We start from the raw sequence: 16,010 nt of genomic DNA, 5'->3' as shown, positions 1-16,010 counted from the left end.
ATTGACAGTTTGGTAATTTAGCAAAGAGCAAGGCAAACAAATTGGTACCCAGATTAGAAAGGCAGAATTAGCTTTGCTGCGCTTCCGTGTGTTTCATAACCAATAGAAAGCTCTAGGTTTACTCCTACAAGTTAATAATAATGAAGTGAGGCAACAGTGTCATTATCAAGAGGAAAGAAGCAATCCTGCTAGGTAAAGACATGGATCCAGGGCTCTTGAGTTTATAGTTGTAAGGTATATAAGTTGTAAGTATATAAGTAAGGTACTAAAATCTGCTCTACCCTCATTCTGCAATATATAGAAAAAAGCTGATACCGGAATAATTTCCTCTTACTCTGTCACGCCTACCTGCTTTTCTTTTTTTTTTTTTTTTCCCCACTCTGTCCAAAAATCTCTGCATCTTGGACTCTAGAGTTCATCTCTGTCTGTACCTCATACTGTGTGCTGCCCTTGGTTCATTTCCACACCTGCATCTGATGCATAGTTTCAGTCAAGATATTATGCCTTAATTTTGTTCTTAAATATCCATGGTATATTCCTGAAACTCCCTTCTTCAACTATAACTCTGTATTTTGCTTTTGTTTGTTTAACTGAAGATCCAGAAATCTGCGATATACTAGGAAGCTTTTTTTTCTTCAAGAGGAGTCTATGTGACAAAAAAATACACCTTGTTCTTTACAAGTTTGGCTTAATTCTCCCTCTGGTTCTATTATCTCTCTTAAGCCTTTTCTTTTCCAGAAACATACCATACTCTGGAACTTTATGTATATATAATCTTTGCTTCATTGGCATCCCATATATGAGTTCTGTGAAGACTACAGTTTGGCCAGAAGCTTGCCAATACCCAGATACTTGCTTGTAACTTGTGTTTGGTTCATAGATTTAAAACTCATGTTTTGTTTTCTTGTACTAGCTACAAAGGTGCAACTGATTCTTATATTGAGAAAGTAATGATTTCATCAAATGCAGAGGATGCTTTCTTGATCAAAATGTTGTTGAGGCAAACTAGACGTCCAGAAATTGGAGATAAATTTAGCAGTCGTCATGGGCAGAAAGGTAAGCTACACATTTAATAAAAATAAATTTGAGTTGGGTATGCCAACTATATGTATATAGTATCATCATGCATGTTTTCACTGATTGGTTTGGATCTTTTATGAATGCAGTGGTAGAAGACCATATCCCTTTTTTTGGTTAAGTTCACCTAATTTAGCAATGTTGTTTCTGGAACTGGGGAGAGGAACTAGCAAACACAACTCTCTGTTTATTTACGAATCTGGAAAATACAGTTGTTGCCCATTTTAAACAAGAACATGGTTTTGAGGTTTGGTTCAGGTTTGTTATTTTTTTCCCAAGTGTGTGTTTGGTTTTAGGTAATAGGTTTGTCCATGGGTTATCAAGTGAGAGATTGGAGGAAAGAGTCAAAGGGCTGGTTCTGAATGGACAGAAAAGACCAGAGATGGAATGGGATGTCTGCCAGTCATCTGGGCAGACATACTGCTCTGAAGACAAGACTGCAGATACATAGCCGAGAACCATGTTGTAAAAGGGAAGCAACTTAGGAATGCAACTTGGAGTGTACCAGCAGAGACCGGAAAGAAGGGGAAAATGTTTGTAAAAATGCACCTGGGACATGATCTGGGGCACCTCTGGATCTTCAACCTGAGAAATGAAAATGGGTACCTACTAGGAAGCTTCTTGGTGGCATGTAGCTCTCTAGTGTTGATAGTAAGATGAAAATCAGGAGCCTGTTTCCATATCTGTTGAAAAAAGAAGTAGACTGCCTTTGACCTTAACAGCAAAACAATGTGACTTGACCATCCTCTCTGAATCTCAGAGGGCTGGGAGGTGTGGGAAGGGTGTTAAGAAAGATGTGACTGAAAACAGTCTGACTGTAACTGACTTAAAAGCATGTTTTGATCCCATTGGTCTCAATGTGGGGCAAGTTTTGACGTGTTTTGATCTGTCTGTTCACTTGGAAAATCTAGATTTTTAGTGCTTTCAGCATACCTTCTGCCTTAGTGCTGTGCTGAACTTATTAACTGAACATTGTCATCTTGTTATATTTTTAGGTCTTATTTTGGTTTGAGAATATTGCTCGGTCTTGTCAGGTGAGGAGGCAAAGAGGTTGATATTACCAAATCCTTTCCATTACAGCACATACGCTCCTTTCCTGTTATTGAACAAACGTCTTAATAGCTACTGGAACAAAAAAATTGTTATTGCCTTGCTTTGATTTCTGAGGAACTGGAGCCAGAGCATTGAGTGAAAAACACACCAGCATTTTGCGTCTCATAACACAAGTATCCGCTAGGTCTGTGTGGAGGGCAGAGGGAGGGAACTGAGGACGTAACGAAGGACACTGTTTAGATTTGAAACACTAATACTTAAAACTAGTTGTAGTCAATGAACTTTGCAGTAATACATCAAATTACAATACTAGCTAAGGGACATCTTGCAAACAAACTGGCCTTCCGTGAGCAGTGTTCTCTTTGTCAGAAGACACATGGAAGAGAGTGCTTTTTGTTAGGTGGAGCTCCCTGAAAGTGTCCCTTTCAGCACTTTGTGACATGGTCCCGCTCTACTCCCAGCATCATGTTGGGTTTGACCTTGTTGAATGACAGCCTGTGTTCTTCAAGCAGAACCAGAGAACTCTGTGGGCAAATATGCCCTGGAGTCAGTCAGCAGAGAGCTGATACTTGCACAACATCTGCATGTAGATCTGCATGTAGAAATGTAGATTTCACTGAGCCAGTGAAAAGAGATGAAACTGCAACAAATGTCACCAGTACACAGACAGTATCCAGCTCTAGAGCTTTCTTAGATGAATCTTATACAAGATCATCTCCAGCATATTCAGTGTCTTTGCAATTGGAAGAGGTATGAAGAGCGGTTGCTTACAGATGGACCCCAGGCACAAGTAAGAAGTATTTTTTTATAGGGCTTCATGCCACTGCTTACTTCTTACTCACATGTGTAGCCTGAAGTCAAACTTGACGTACTTTATGACCTTCTGGGATTATGAAAGTACGTAAGCATCAGTGGCAATGAGATGGTCAGGTGTAACTGAAGTCTAAGACTGCATCCCTGTCATGAGATGCAGAGCTAACTACAGTAATCCTCATTTCTGTATTCTCCAGATTTGATGATCAGAACATCTACCTAAAGCAAACCTAACAATCAACAGAGGTCAAGTGGGTACAAAAGGCAGTAGTTGATCATAATGTCAGCCGTTACCAAATGTTGCCTCAAGTTTGTGTGTGTTTTCTATGGAGTACAGTCAACACAGGCTTTCTCGCTACATACAACCAGCTCTCTCCAAGATCACACTTACTTCCACAGCGTCTTTCCCTAGACCCTTAAAACTGGTTCTTGAAACTATTCTAAAGAAATTCTTCCATTGTTTCTGCTGTCATTAAGAAATAGAAACTCTTCTGATAAGCACTGAAACATTTTTCCTGATAGTATTTTCAAGATAGCTTTTGATCTAAAAATAGGAAGCAATTCTCACTGAGTCCCTAGGTGATTTGGAAACCAGTGCCTGTTGAAGGCTTAAAAAAAGTAAAGCAGCAGCAGTACATTCTTGACTTTCCTCTTAAAATTCAGTCTAGTTCTTGCACTACAGCCCTATAGGATAGTTTGGGCAAGTGAGGGGGAAGATCATTAGCTTTAAAGGCAAACAGAAAGAGGTGAACAGTTGGAGTGGTTCAACTGCTCCATTCCTGCCTTCTCTCCAGGAAGATTCTCCTTCAGGAAGATTTTGTGTAGAGTCTCTTTCAAATACTTCTTAAATTTCATACACAATGATGATGTGCAGTGTTTTTAAGCCTATGACCACTTTTAGAGCAAAGCCCATTTCTTCATGTATTTTGAGCTTCCTCTCATTAATCCTTTCTCCTTACAAATGGCAAGCGTAATTTTATTTTGGAAGTTATTATTTAACAATACAACCAGTACTATGCGGGACGAATTCTCTTACTAGAATTAAAAAAACTAAGCCTACAAATAATTTTAAAGAAACTGCTCGGTTAATCATGAAAAATATTTATAGCCATTTGCATGAAAAATTTAAGCAGGTAAGATTTTTCTCCTAGTTTGGGCTATTGATGTGCACCTATTGAAATAGTTGAACAGGGCATAAATGGATTGGATTTTCATACCACTCCAAAAATCAAGAAAAAGGGTGCTCCACAAATCTAGAACCATCAGAAGAGAAGATAGAAGTGGAGGAATGACAGAAGGAAACAGAATTGTATCAAGCAGGCTGCAATATGGCTTTAAGGAGCAGAGGGCCACTAAATGCACATAAGGCATCACACAGTCTAGAGCAAGCTCATTTTCGAGGTCTTGAAGGACAGACATCTCATGAGTATTTTTGCTACTCGTGAACCCCTGATATTTGTGGTCAAATGCAGAAAAAAACCTAATACGCACTGTACTGGAATCTGGTGGTATTTTCTTTAATATCCCCAAAGCCGCAGGAAGTTGGTAGGTTTTTTTCCCCAAAGTGAAATACCTGTGGAAATCCCATGGTAATGAAAGACAACAACCTGAATGCTGTAGAGAACTTTGAGGGTGCTCATAATTAAGCTTGGCATTGCATCAGGTTAGAATGACTGATTCCCCATTTATCTGTGATTTTGGACCTATCATAATAATAAACCAAACTCCCATCAATTATTCAGAATAGTGAATGCCCTTTTAGCTTGGTTTTGAAGATATGAGTGGGAACATTGCAACAGCAGAGTTTTCAGGCATGTGCTTGTTAGCCATCCAGTACATCAGTCTGTAGTAACCTCTTGTGACTAAGGGAGCAATCATAGTCTAAATTGTTACATACTACTAGGTTATGTTGCCTTCCTGGTAGTAAACCAGGCAGTTTGCTGACTTTTAGTACATTATGGAAAAAAACGTTACAATAAATGGGAGAAAGGAGAAAGGTGCTTAGTGGAGAAGATACATGTGTTAGATTAAAAAAAAAACACACCGCCAAACCACCAAACCTGAAAAGAACAGTGGAGTTCACTGTTGTGCAGCTTTGGTATACAGCGAAGAACCAGATACTGACGTTAATGTTAGATTACAGGCAATTGTAGAACTGAAAAAAAGGCATAAAAAGGAAAGGGAAAATCTCCTTTGCTAGCTGTTTAACTAGTATCATCCTTCTCTGACATCAGATCAGGGAAGGATCAGTCATAACAAAGGAATATAGACAACTGTGAAACAGAAATCATAATACTAACAGTTTAACATTTTCCGTTGAGAGAATTTTTAATTAGCCCATAATTTGTTGTCTCATCTTCATCTGAATGCAAGCAATTACCACTTCAGGTTTAATTTGTGAGTGTTAGCTTTAAGCCCATCATCAGGCCACTTAAATCTATGATGAGCTTAAACTAACAAGTACCTTGATTCAGTGAGGAGAGAAAGCATATTTCTCTCTGTACTGTCAGTCTTTGCTGTGTAATATTTTTATTTTCTAGAAGGAATGCATGAAGATGAGATTTGATTTCATGGAATTTTAGTAGTGGTTTCAAAGTAATAAAATATTTGCTAAATAAGAGATTGCAGAAACCACATTTCTCAAGGTTTTTTTTCCTGGACTTTTTCCTCAATTCCAAATTGATTTGTATTTCTAAGCTATACTTTGTTGCTGGGGCAGAAGGAAGCAGAGAAAGAGAATTGGAAATTGTCTGGGATGCGACAGATTAAATCTCACAAACCAGCTTTAGCCTTTTGTTAGAGAAGAGCCTTTCATTAAATTTGTAGGTAGATTTTGCGGGCCTCTTAAATAATATAGATCTATGCCACTGCCTCTGTATTTGCTACCTTCTTTGTGTCCTCTCACATGTCAACACAGTATTGGCAAGGGTCACTGCTTCTGGCCTGTCCACCACACCCTCTTTTCATGCAAGTCCGTGTTTTAAGTACACTTCTTCCAAGCTGCCGGCAAAAGCTAGCCTTTCCTTCAAGACCTGTCAACAAAGAAGTATATGGGAAGAAGGAAAGAAAAAAAACACAAAATGAGGCCATCATGTTGTATTTTGAAATACAAGTATTTTGCTCTGTTTCAATATTCATCTTCAAACTGGAAGTTGCAGTAAGATCTTTGGGGCTGGGATTGTCCCTTTAGTCTGTAAAGCCCTTAACCTTCTACTGTCTCACAAATAAACAGCTACCTACCAGGGAAGATTTATCCTGAGCTGTAGGACTTTGTTTTAACTATATTGCATTGTATATTTTCCAGAAGGATGAAGAAACTTTTTTTGTTAATTATTTTATTATGTAATCTTGCATTCTTCAAGCAAAGTCATATTTCAAAGCACAGAAGGCTAAAGCATTTTTAAGCTAAAGAAGCTTCATCTGAGATCCATACAATCTAAATTATTATATTTCCAGATTTCCTCTTGCTTTGCTACAAGTCACAATGAGGAAAAAGTTGGACTCCTTTGATGTGAAAAAAAGCAATATAACACTTCTCTGAAAGAACATTTCTCAGTCTCTCATGTGAAAAAGGATTAACACCTCCAACAAAGGTCCTGTAGATCACAGAACTAAGCAGCAATACTGAACAGTATTCCTGAGGAGTGGAAAAACTGTATTTAAGCAAGAGATTGTTTGAACTGGCAAACAGAAGCTTTTTAATAGCTGAAGATCTAAGATAAAGGATTAAACCTTTCTGAAGTATCTGCACTTAAACAACTCTAAAGACAAGGAAGGGAGTTTAAATTCATGAAAGATGGTCTTTGTTTTCCTAAATGAACCATGTTCTTTAGTGTCAAAACAAAATCCATTCACAGCATTGTCAACTACATAAACTTCATGACAATACCGCTTATCTACCAAAGTCTGACCTTGCTTACTTTTCAAAATTTTTACTAGTATGAGCATCTGTCTTGTGCTTGCCTGACTTAATAGTTGAGAACAACTTGTCTTTCTGCTTTTAATGGGCACTTTTACAGCATGTATAAGCAGAACATGTAAAGTAAGATGTTAGTTTTAAATAGCTACTTGTGTCATTTTCCCCCATGTTACAAGTCAGACTTAGTACTTTATCTCAAATAACACATCAGTGGATTTATAGGAATTAAAGGGTTGAAGTGGCATTAAAAATAATTTGCTGTTATCGACTGCAGGAATGTGGGATGATTAGTAGTTATTAGCCATCAGGAAAGGTAGGAATTTCTTACCTTATTTTTATCTTCAGAAGTTGGATGTGAGAAAACAAGTTGTCAGAATGCCATTAAAACTTCTCTTACCATTTTTTCTACTTATTTTTAACAAAACTGCTGCTTAGCTTGCTGTTTTAAGAAGAAAATTACAGCATTTTTTTTATCTCAAGCAGCAAACAGGTAACCTTCTGACCTTTTCAGTAAATCCTCAACTGAACTTCTGAAATTAGGGTGATTTAGCATTTTATGGCACAGAATAAAAATCTCTAATTCTGTTTCCAAATAGTGTATCCTGAACACACATTTTATTAAGCTTTTGACTCATTCAGCCATGTGTATTTTGTAAAGTTCCTATGGTTATTGTTTTACAATAGCTGCTTCCAGAAGCATTGTAAGGGTTTCAATTAATCAGCTCTTTGTGTGCTTCAGACTATGCAAATTTATCACATCAGACCATTCAGCAGCTCATGGGAAAGCAGTGTACAAACTGTATTGTCTTCTAGCACCTCCTCTCATTTAGAGTGATGTTTTTAATAAGAAAACTAATCAAGTTTACTTATGCATTATTTATCTGTTAATTTTAATTCTGTTCTTTACCTCTTATGTCAAATGGGATGTAGCAAGTGATATGATAGATCAGTGAATGATTCAATATTGAACAAAGCTTATGTGATGCAGCACTTTTTTTTCTGGATTTGTTTTATGCTTAGTTAGTCAACACAGTATGCAATTAGAGAGTTTTGAAGCAGACATACATTTTTTGTTTAGCTTTACTGATTTTTGCAAAACTATTTGTCACTTGTCCATAATATACAGCACTGTGTTATAGCTACAACTTCTCTTAATTATGTGACATAGTCTGATTTCTCAAGAGTATTTCCAAATTCTGACCGATCTGGTAAATCTAAAAGAGATGCCTTTCAAGTTAGTCTTAGCTCTTTTACCACCATATCATTAGAATAAGTAAACAAGCACATTTAGTAATTCGCTGCTTTTTATCTTGCTGATAGAAACTGGTATTACTGCTGCTTCTATTCACTTAGTCTCCTTTGCTCTCTAATGTCCCTCCTGCTGGTAGTAATTAGTTTTCTATATTAGGTTGTTTTGACTTATTTGATGATTTTTTTTCATTTGGCATGTGTGTGTATAGAAAGCATCTTATCGTAGGCCGGTGAAAAACTTTCCCATACTGTTGTGTTTTGTCCCTGCCCCCTCCCTGCCGCCCCCCTTCCCCCTTTGCTGAACTGCTGTTTTACAAGTCTGTGTATGTTCATGTTTTGTCAGCAAACGGTAAAAACAACCACATAAAAGATACCAGTTCTGGAAACTGAATTTCTCCTGATTCGAAAAAGAAATTCTTAAAGGACAAAAGTACAAGGGTGAGGGGATATTTGTGCTGTGGCAGGGCCTTGTGGAGGTACACGGGTGTTGAGATGCTGGCCGGGTTGATGCAGATAGTGTGTGAGGATGGGGGCCATCATGCATAGTCAGAGGGCTGTCATTTATTGGCTGGCATACAATAGCATTGAAAAACACTGCCTATGGCTGTTTTATACTTGAATGTTAAACCACTGTGGATTTCTGATTTAAGTTTATTCTAATTCAAACTGTTAACCTTCCAGTAAACTGCCATGCCTATTAATCTTTTTTTTTTTTGTATGTGTGTGTGTGAGGGTTATCTTAAAATTCTAAAGTGACATGAAATAGATATATAAAGTTGGTTTCTTTTCTAGAATTTAATTTGCTTTTCAACTGAAAAGAATTGAGATGTAGCAAGCTGATGGATGCTTTCTTGCTCAAATATACAACCTTCTTGTTACTCCACATGAAAAAATTATACTTACTTTGTTTTGTCTACAGCCTTTTCTGGTTGTTAATGTTTGATTCTGGTCCTAGATGAGAACTGCAGAGTGCACTGGTGAGAGCAGATTCAGGCCCACTGCAATATAGCGTTTAATCTGAAACTGTATTGCTAAATTTGAGATGTAGCATATGAAGATTATGAGAGGAAGTGAATGAAACCATGTTGTTTTGTATGTCCTGTATGAATGCTGAGGATCAATTTTCATGTGATGTCTAAATCATTAACAATTAGGAAATCTTAATAACCTGTAGTAAGAGCCACAGAGCAAAGTTACTTACTAGTTTGAGTGTGTCCTATTTATGAATATTGCAGGGGGAGTAGCTGGGCAGCTCAGTTGTGAAATGCGGTTCGTGCTTGGACAGAGTAACATTTGAAACTTGAGGCTGTCTTAAATCCAGCCTCTTCTTTTCTCCTTTACTGTTTTATTACCCAGTTGCAAGTGATAATTCCACTTACATGGATTAATTCACTTAATCACTTTTTCGCAGCCGCTCGGCAATGCAGAACTGCTAGGCTTTTGCAGCCCTGCTGCAAACTCTGGCTCAGCAACCAGGGATGAGAAAGAGTAGCAAATTCAGGAGCTCACAGTGCAGACCTGTCAGTGTTAAGTCTTTTAAAGAACTTCTGAAGGCAAGTGACTGCAGAATAAAATCAGGTTTACATTTTGAAAAGAATCGCAGTTACTTGCTTTTAGAATTAGCATTGTATATGGGAAATGTGTCTTTCAGCTTTTTAAACAGTATTTTATGAGAAAGAATGAACTTTATTAAAAATAAGGGAGGAAGAAGCTTCTCTGTCCTGTTCTCTAAATATACACGACATGCTATAGATCTGTTAAAAATGCAGCAGCTTCTTACAATCCAGAAGCTTAAAATTGAGGTTTTATAGCTTTTTCTTTTTTCTTTTCCCCCTCTGTAAAATAGAAACTTTATAAATGGCCTAGTGAGCTTCACGTTGCTGGATTCTGTCTAAATATTTTGTTTTTAACTTCCAAACTCATTATGCTGTCTTTGTGTTAACTTGTATTAAAATCTGTCAGCTATGACTGGTCTCATAACCACAGTCAGCGGACCAGAATAAGTTAATTATTTACTTGTGTCACTAGTGCTCTTCATCTAATGAAATGCACAGCTGTGTTAGATCTGCAGTTGGGTGTGTAGGTCCCATTGTTACACAAGTCAGCGGAGGGTAGAAGCCGCTATGATGGAGAGCCCTCAGTTCTTTCTGCTGTTCTGCCTTTCTGTGTCGATTTCATGGATCTTTTATCATTCACTTTCACACAAAACAAACAACACAGTGGCTGTCTGCTATGGGAACCAGCTTGGCATATAAAAGGTTTTCAGAGCCTAAAGTAATTTTAAGTTAGCTAAGATTTAATTTTTGGCTTACAGGTGCCATGAAGTCCAGATGCATCCTAATGCTTTCTTAGAAGTAAATGTGAATAAGGCAAAATGTATGTGCCGTAATACGTATATAATAAAGTATCTATCTATACAACTTTAGGATAAAAAAGCTGTGCACACAAGAGATAGTGGGTTGGAGTTTTTTCGTTTTCAGCAAATGATTACTGCTTGGCAGTGAGAGGTAGAAGAATGTTATTGATTTATCATAATAGAACAATAAAAATTAGTTTCAATAGGTTTAAAGAGTAAATACACCACCACCCCGCTTGCCCCAGATGCTCCAATCTTTTTTTTTTTTTCTTTCTTTCTTTTTTTTTTTTTTTTCCCTCCTCCCTTCCCCCATTCTCATTCTGTTGACTACTATTCCATACACCTATCCCTGTCTTGCTTGGACAGTGGAAGAGGAGCTCCCTCCTGAGCAGACGCCAATATCCCCCTGTGAACTGGCTGGTCGGGAGATGCCTTTTTAGGGATGTAACCAGCACCCTCAGTCTTCCAGGAGCCCCCTCCACTCCAGGACTGTTCCTGAAACATGGTCTGGCAGTTGCAGCAGGCTGATCTCAAATAGCTTGCAGACTTTTTCAGCTCTAAGGGCTTCTGGAAGAAATTGTCCAACTGAAACAGTGGCTTTGGTTCAAAGGAGTATGGGCTTAAGCAGCTGCATTTTAGCACCTGAATTTGAATGTTAGATCTCTTGGTCATTTATAGCTGCAGTATTTTGATCTGCAGAATGCACTGTAGAAACAATTGTAAGAGTTGGAAGGAAAATGTTGGGATGTATGATAAGCTATTTTAAATGAGTTTTCATGTTTCTCTTTAATACTGATGGTGACTGAAAAAAGCTTCCAAAACTTTTAAAGGTACAGTTTGTGTTCATGGACTAACAAAATATAAGCATTCTGGGGAGTGAATTGTACTTCACAATTCATCAAAAGCAGTCTTTGCTCAGCAAATGAATACTACCTGAAAAAATCTTTGGGCTTGTTTTTTTATTTATTTTATTTTCCCCTACTTACCTCTTCTCAGTCCCTGTCAAAGTCCTGACTTGATTTGGTTTTATTCACAATATTTAACGAAGATACATATGATAAACAAAGTTTGAATCAATAATAATTTTGTATGTTCAAAGACATACTGTAAGAGGCCCAATTTCTTCATTTTTTTCCCAGAAAATTATAGCATCAGCTTTAAAAACTAAGTCTGCCTTGAGATGTTCCAGTCTGACTGGTCAGAAGTTTCTGGTTGCCTCTGAAAATGGTATCTAAAGCTTTCTTCCCTAATTTGCTAACTCACAAATCACAGGGAGCATTATGTAAGGGTATGCTAATTTTGCCAGTCCTGTCACAAGGGCTCTCTTCTAGCCTGCAGGTTGTGAGCACTGGTCATGGTAATGAATCTGGGTAAAAAGTGATCCATGAGAAAGAGAGGAGGAGGAAAACACTGAAGAAAATCTGGTGATGAGCATCAGCCCTGCTGGTGGTTTGCTGTTTGTGAATTGAAATGTTTTCTCTTCTGCAGGGGTGTGTGGACTGATTGTTCCCCAGGAAGACATGCCATTTTGTGATACAGGAATCTGTCCAGATATCATAATGAACCCTCATGGCTTCCCCTCACGTATGACGGTTAGTGGTTATGTTACAATTAAAGAGACAGTGTCCCCCAATAGGGAAAGTGAAGTAGATTAGCCAAAAGAAAAAAAAAAGTTTGAAACATGGTTTCACTGAGGATATTCTCCAGTCATCATGCTATGCACTTGCTGTTCTATGAGTATTCAGCCCTCTGTTTTGCATGTTTTGAAACATCCTACTGTAAAAGGAATAGAGATGCAGATCTTCTGTATAAGCTAATAGCAAAGCAACTGAATACTTCATTTGCACTCTTTCTGTTTGAAAATGTCTTGCTCTCCCTCTTCCTTCCCTATTGGCTATGCCCACTAAACCGGCTGGGCCAGACTGTTGGGCAGAAGTTGGAGAGGAGTTTCAGTGATTGTTCTAGACCTATATAGCTTGTTACAGTACACACGCCTCCTTGGAATTGATGCAAGTCTTGCACCTGTGCTGCAGGGTCATGCTAAATATCTCACAGCCTGGCCTTGATATGGGACCTCCACTGATTGCTTGGTGTAGCTTCTGATCTTTTTTCTTTCTTAACTTCTCCCTTTCTGGTCCCCCACTGCACTGTAGAGTGTCAGTCTCTGAGGCTGTTTCCTAGAGCAGAAGGCCACACCGGATTGTGCTCATTTTCCAGACAGCTGGAAAAAAATGGAGCTGCCTGACTCTGGACCTTAAAGGTTTTCCCAGACCCTGTGATCAGTCCAGTTTTCCCCCTTGTTACAGGGAGTACTTGCTGTTCTTGGGCTTCTTCCACTCCTCCCATTGCATGCAATAACCCAGGCTGCTGTCCCGGACACTTTGCCTGGCTACCTTATGCTGTGACCAATACAGTGGCCCACATTAGCAAGCAGGCTGTTAACTCTGCTTTTCTTTGCACAGGTAGGAAAGTTAATTGAACTCCTGGCTGGAAAGGCTGGGGTCCTCGATGGCAGATTTCACTATGGAACAGCTTTTGGAGGCAGTAAAGTTAAGGATGTGTGCGAAGATCTTATTCGACATGGTTATAACTACCTAGGGAAAGACTATGTAACGTCTGGTATCACGGGGTAAGAATCTGCTGTATAGATTTAGATGTTTCAGAAGAGCGGTGAAATCCTGTTGAGACACAACTGAAAAGTCTTCTCATGTCTCAGAGCTCAAAAACTTTGTTATTTCCAAACTGCTCTGTGAGATGCAGGGAAGGGGCTGAAGAGTGGTGCACTTTTTTTTATTATTATTTTTTTTTTCTTAGAAGTATTTTGTGGTTCCACACTTTAAGAATTATTAGTATTTGTGTGGCTGTAACATGAATGGCCCTTGCAGTAGAAGTTGGGAAATTTCATGCGTACTACATGACAAAACAGGTAAAATCAAGGTTTTCTTTCTGAGAGATTTTAAGACATTTCAAGTTTCTTTTGGCAGCAAATCTTATGTATGCTTAGAATCAGATAAACATTTTCACATTGACTTTAATGGTACTGTAAAATACAGATTTTGAGGCAGGTGTCTGTTCCTTGGGAATATTTTATGTGTGCTCTTTTTTTTTTTTTTTTTCCTTCTTCTTCTTTCAATTACACAATTATTCAGTCTGGCATAATACTCTAATCTGCAAACTTCCTGCTGTGTTGATCGGACTGGCTTCTGAGACACAGAGTTCAAAGAACGTAAGATAGTTTAGGAACAGGAAAAGGCCATATGGCTTCACATGCCTGCCTTCCAAAACGTATCTTAATCCTACCTTCCTGCTATTTTTATTATCCTCCCGGTCCCCTTCTTCTCAAGGAACAAGTTAAGGTCTCTTTTTAAAGTTTTTTTTAAAATACTTCTTTATTTTAATCGCTTTATCTTACCAACTTATTCCATATGCTGTTTCTCTTTTTGTTTCAGAGAGATTATTTTGTTTTCCTTCACCAGTCCATATTGCATAAATTGTCTATAAGTATCTGGTTTTTGAAACACTTTAACTGATATGTCATGGTAACTTTTAACAAATCTGACTAATCTTGTTTCCTAGGGAGAATAAAATCATCTAGCTCTAAAAATCCCATCCCCAAACTTCAACTTTGTGGTACCCTATTTAGAGACTTTGCTTTAGGATACTGATATTCTTCCAAGCAAATTTCACATGCTTAATTTGTTTATTACAAAATCTGAAGGCAGATTTCATAACAATGTGGAAGTTTGCAAATTCCAAATGTCTGGTTAAGTTTAATTATTTTCTTCAATAGGCAGCTTTTGGAATAACACTGCCTCATGTCAGTAATGACTCTGAATGGGAGGTGCAATACTGTTGTCTCCTGCATGCTTTTACATTGCACATACATTTTCTAAAAATAAATCAGTGACTGTGCTGAGTTTGTGTTAAATATGGTCATTCTTAGTGCTGAAGGTGGTAACTGGGAAATTACTAAGTGCTTTCAACTGTTGCTTTCTGATCTTTAGGTGCTTATGCTCTTACAATTGGGGGTGTTTTAAACATAGAAATCTTTAGCCATTACTGCAGCTCATAGACTGAAGTAACACCCTTCGTACTGCTTACAGATGTTCCCAAGCTGATCCAAGTGCCTGAACATGGTTCTCAAGAGCCTTTTTATCCGGCTTGTCTGAGCCTCCAGTGCCAGCCAAGGCAGCGATTTTTGTCCTACAGATACAGCTGCTGAGCAGTGCTGCATCAGCACAGCTGCTCAGGGAGGGCTTTCATTCACCTGAATCTTAGGTTGTGCTTCAAAAGGGTGTGCACGGAGAATTAGTGGATGGGAAGACTCAAGCTTATAGTGTGCCAGTGCTAAGCTATCCATGCAAACACAAATTCCTTAAAGTGCTGCTATAAAAATGATGTTTTGAGCATTTCTGCTGCCTGTATTTGTTTACCTATATGCTTACCTTTGTGAAGGAATGTAAATAGAAATATCTTAAGTCACGCTTCAGGGTCTGACACATTTACAGTATTTATTGGTTGCTAGTGATGCTGTTGAAACACTCCAGCACAGACAGAGGAGGGGCTTAACGTGGTACAGCTGAAACACATACCTGCAACTATATAGCATGTCTGTGCAGTGTATGGCCAGAGTTGAGGAGCTTGTTCCTCACTGGGTGGATATGGCAGTATGTTGTGCTGAAATTGTACTGCTCTTGTGTTCAGAAGGATTCCCTGTGGGGTTTTCAGACTGATTGCCCTGAAAGCCCACACACGTTTTTCTAGGACTCATGATTCCTGAATTTGTTTAAAATTCTTTCTCTACATGAAACTCTTGTCTCTCTTAAGGTAACTATGTGCTAACTGTGAATATTTGTTTTGGTTTGGTTTTTTTTATTCCTTCAGGGAACCTTTGGAAGCATATATCTATTTTGGCCCTGTGTATTACCAGAAACTAAAGCACATGGTGTTGGATAAAATGCATGCAAGAGCTCGAGGACCAAGAGCAGTGCTCACCAGGTATTGTTACAGGCTAAACACAAAATTCTTGTGTACATTCAGAAGTGTGCCCACCTGACTGATGGGTGTAAAACAAAAGTTTGTTTACCTTTCGGTACTTGATACAAAATGCTATTGCCAGTTAATACCCTGTTACAGACTGAAAGTAGGCTGTGTCAGGAGGTTGTTCTGAATGTCCAGGTGTGCTCTGTGTGGTCCAAAACTGAGTTTGCTTCTCAGACTTCTGTTAACAGTTGATAAAACTACCATCTGCTGATTCACAGTGCACATTGTGGCCCTTTCCTGTCAGATTGCTCATATCATAGGTATTTTAGGAGGATTTTTTCTTTAACTTTTGTACTTTTATGAAATCAGGTATGAGTAGAAGGAATACATTTCTTCTAATATTTCCACATCCTTAGGTATTCAGCAAGTTAATATTGATACAGCCCATGTCTTCACCTGTCAAGGCAAAGCAAATGCATTGGCCTTAGCGTGGTGCAAACAAACATTAGAATAATCTGCATCCCTGGTGTACTGCACTTTGCCTTGCAGACTCTTCCA

At 38.4% G+C, this 16,010-nt stretch overlaps 1 protein-coding gene across 2 annotated transcripts in view; it reads left to right on the top strand.

Moving 5' to 3' along the window:
- POLR3B (RNA polymerase III subunit B) overlaps window positions 1-16,010 on the top strand; it is an 82,010-nt gene that overhangs the window by 55,454 nt on the left and 10,546 nt on the right. Inside the window, exons 23-26 of one of the 2 annotated variants that reach the window (XM_037389070.1) lie at window positions 914-1,056; window positions 11,958-12,061; window positions 12,932-13,098; window positions 15,354-15,467. In XM_037389070.1, coding sequence (XP_037244967.1) covers window positions 914-1,056; window positions 11,958-12,061; window positions 12,932-13,098; window positions 15,354-15,467 — 528 coding nt within the window. The remainder of the gene's footprint in view (window positions 1-913; window positions 1,057-11,957; window positions 12,062-12,931; window positions 13,099-15,353; window positions 15,468-16,010) is intronic. The other variant, XR_005104446.1, reaches the window with a different exon arrangement.

Source organism: Falco rusticolus, chromosome 5 (genome assembly GCF_015220075.1).
Source record: "Falco rusticolus isolate bFalRus1 chromosome 5, bFalRus1.pri, whole genome shotgun sequence".
Lineage (NCBI taxonomy): Eukaryota > Metazoa > Chordata > Aves > Falconiformes > Falconidae > Falco > Falco rusticolus.
This window is presented reverse-complemented; position numbering and strand designations above follow the sequence as displayed.